Below are 606 nucleotides of genomic sequence, written 5' to 3' on the forward strand. Positions count from 1 at the left end.
CAAATCAAATCAAATCAAATCAAATCAAAGCCTTTACTATTTTAAACACCAAAGTTACCCTCTCTGCCGGACACAACTAGAGTTCATAGGAGGATTTACATTCACACACACACACAAATATTCCAAATATCTTTGTAACATTTCTCGTCTTCCTTCTGTTTTCTGAGAGAAACGTCCCCAATAATTCATGTTTTCTCTTCCAGCCCATCTATGAACTACAAGTGGTGACAAAGGTTGGGCTCATCCTCTCCCTGGTGTGTCTGGTACTGAGCATCCTGACCTTTAGGTTCTGCCGGTCCATTCAGGGGACTCGCACCACCATTCACCTGCACCTCTGCATCTGCCTCTTCATGGCTGACCTCGTCTTCCTGGTCGGCGTTTCTCGAACTGAACCTGAGGTGTGTCATGCAAAAAAACAAGTTGTAACTAAAACATGAACAGCGCTAAACCCTCTGAACTTCATATGATAGCATTGTGTTTACAGCTGGAAAAACATGTTAGACTGTTAAAATGTAGCTGGAGTCGTGGTAAAGGGCTTATAGTTGTTGACTGTTTTGTGTGTGTGTGTGTGTGTGTGTGTGTGTGTGTGTGTGTGTGTGTGTGTGT

At 43.2% G+C, this 606-nt stretch overlaps 1 protein-coding gene across 1 annotated transcript in view; it reads left to right on the forward strand.

Moving 5' to 3' along the window:
* LOC106537386 (long-chain fatty acid transport protein 1) overlaps positions 1-606 on the forward strand; it is a gene marked incomplete at its 3' end in the record, with an annotated part of 6,025 nt that overhangs the window by 3,061 nt on the left and 2,358 nt on the right. Inside the window, 1 exon segment of the mRNA XM_014034769.1 lies at positions 287-398. Coding sequence (XP_013890223.1) covers positions 287-398 — 112 coding nt within the window.

Source organism: Austrofundulus limnaeus, unplaced genomic scaffold, assembly GCF_001266775.1.
Source record: "Austrofundulus limnaeus strain Quisiro unplaced genomic scaffold, Austrofundulus_limnaeus-1.0 Scaffold2287, whole genome shotgun sequence".
Lineage (NCBI taxonomy): Eukaryota > Metazoa > Chordata > Actinopteri > Cyprinodontiformes > Rivulidae > Austrofundulus > Austrofundulus limnaeus.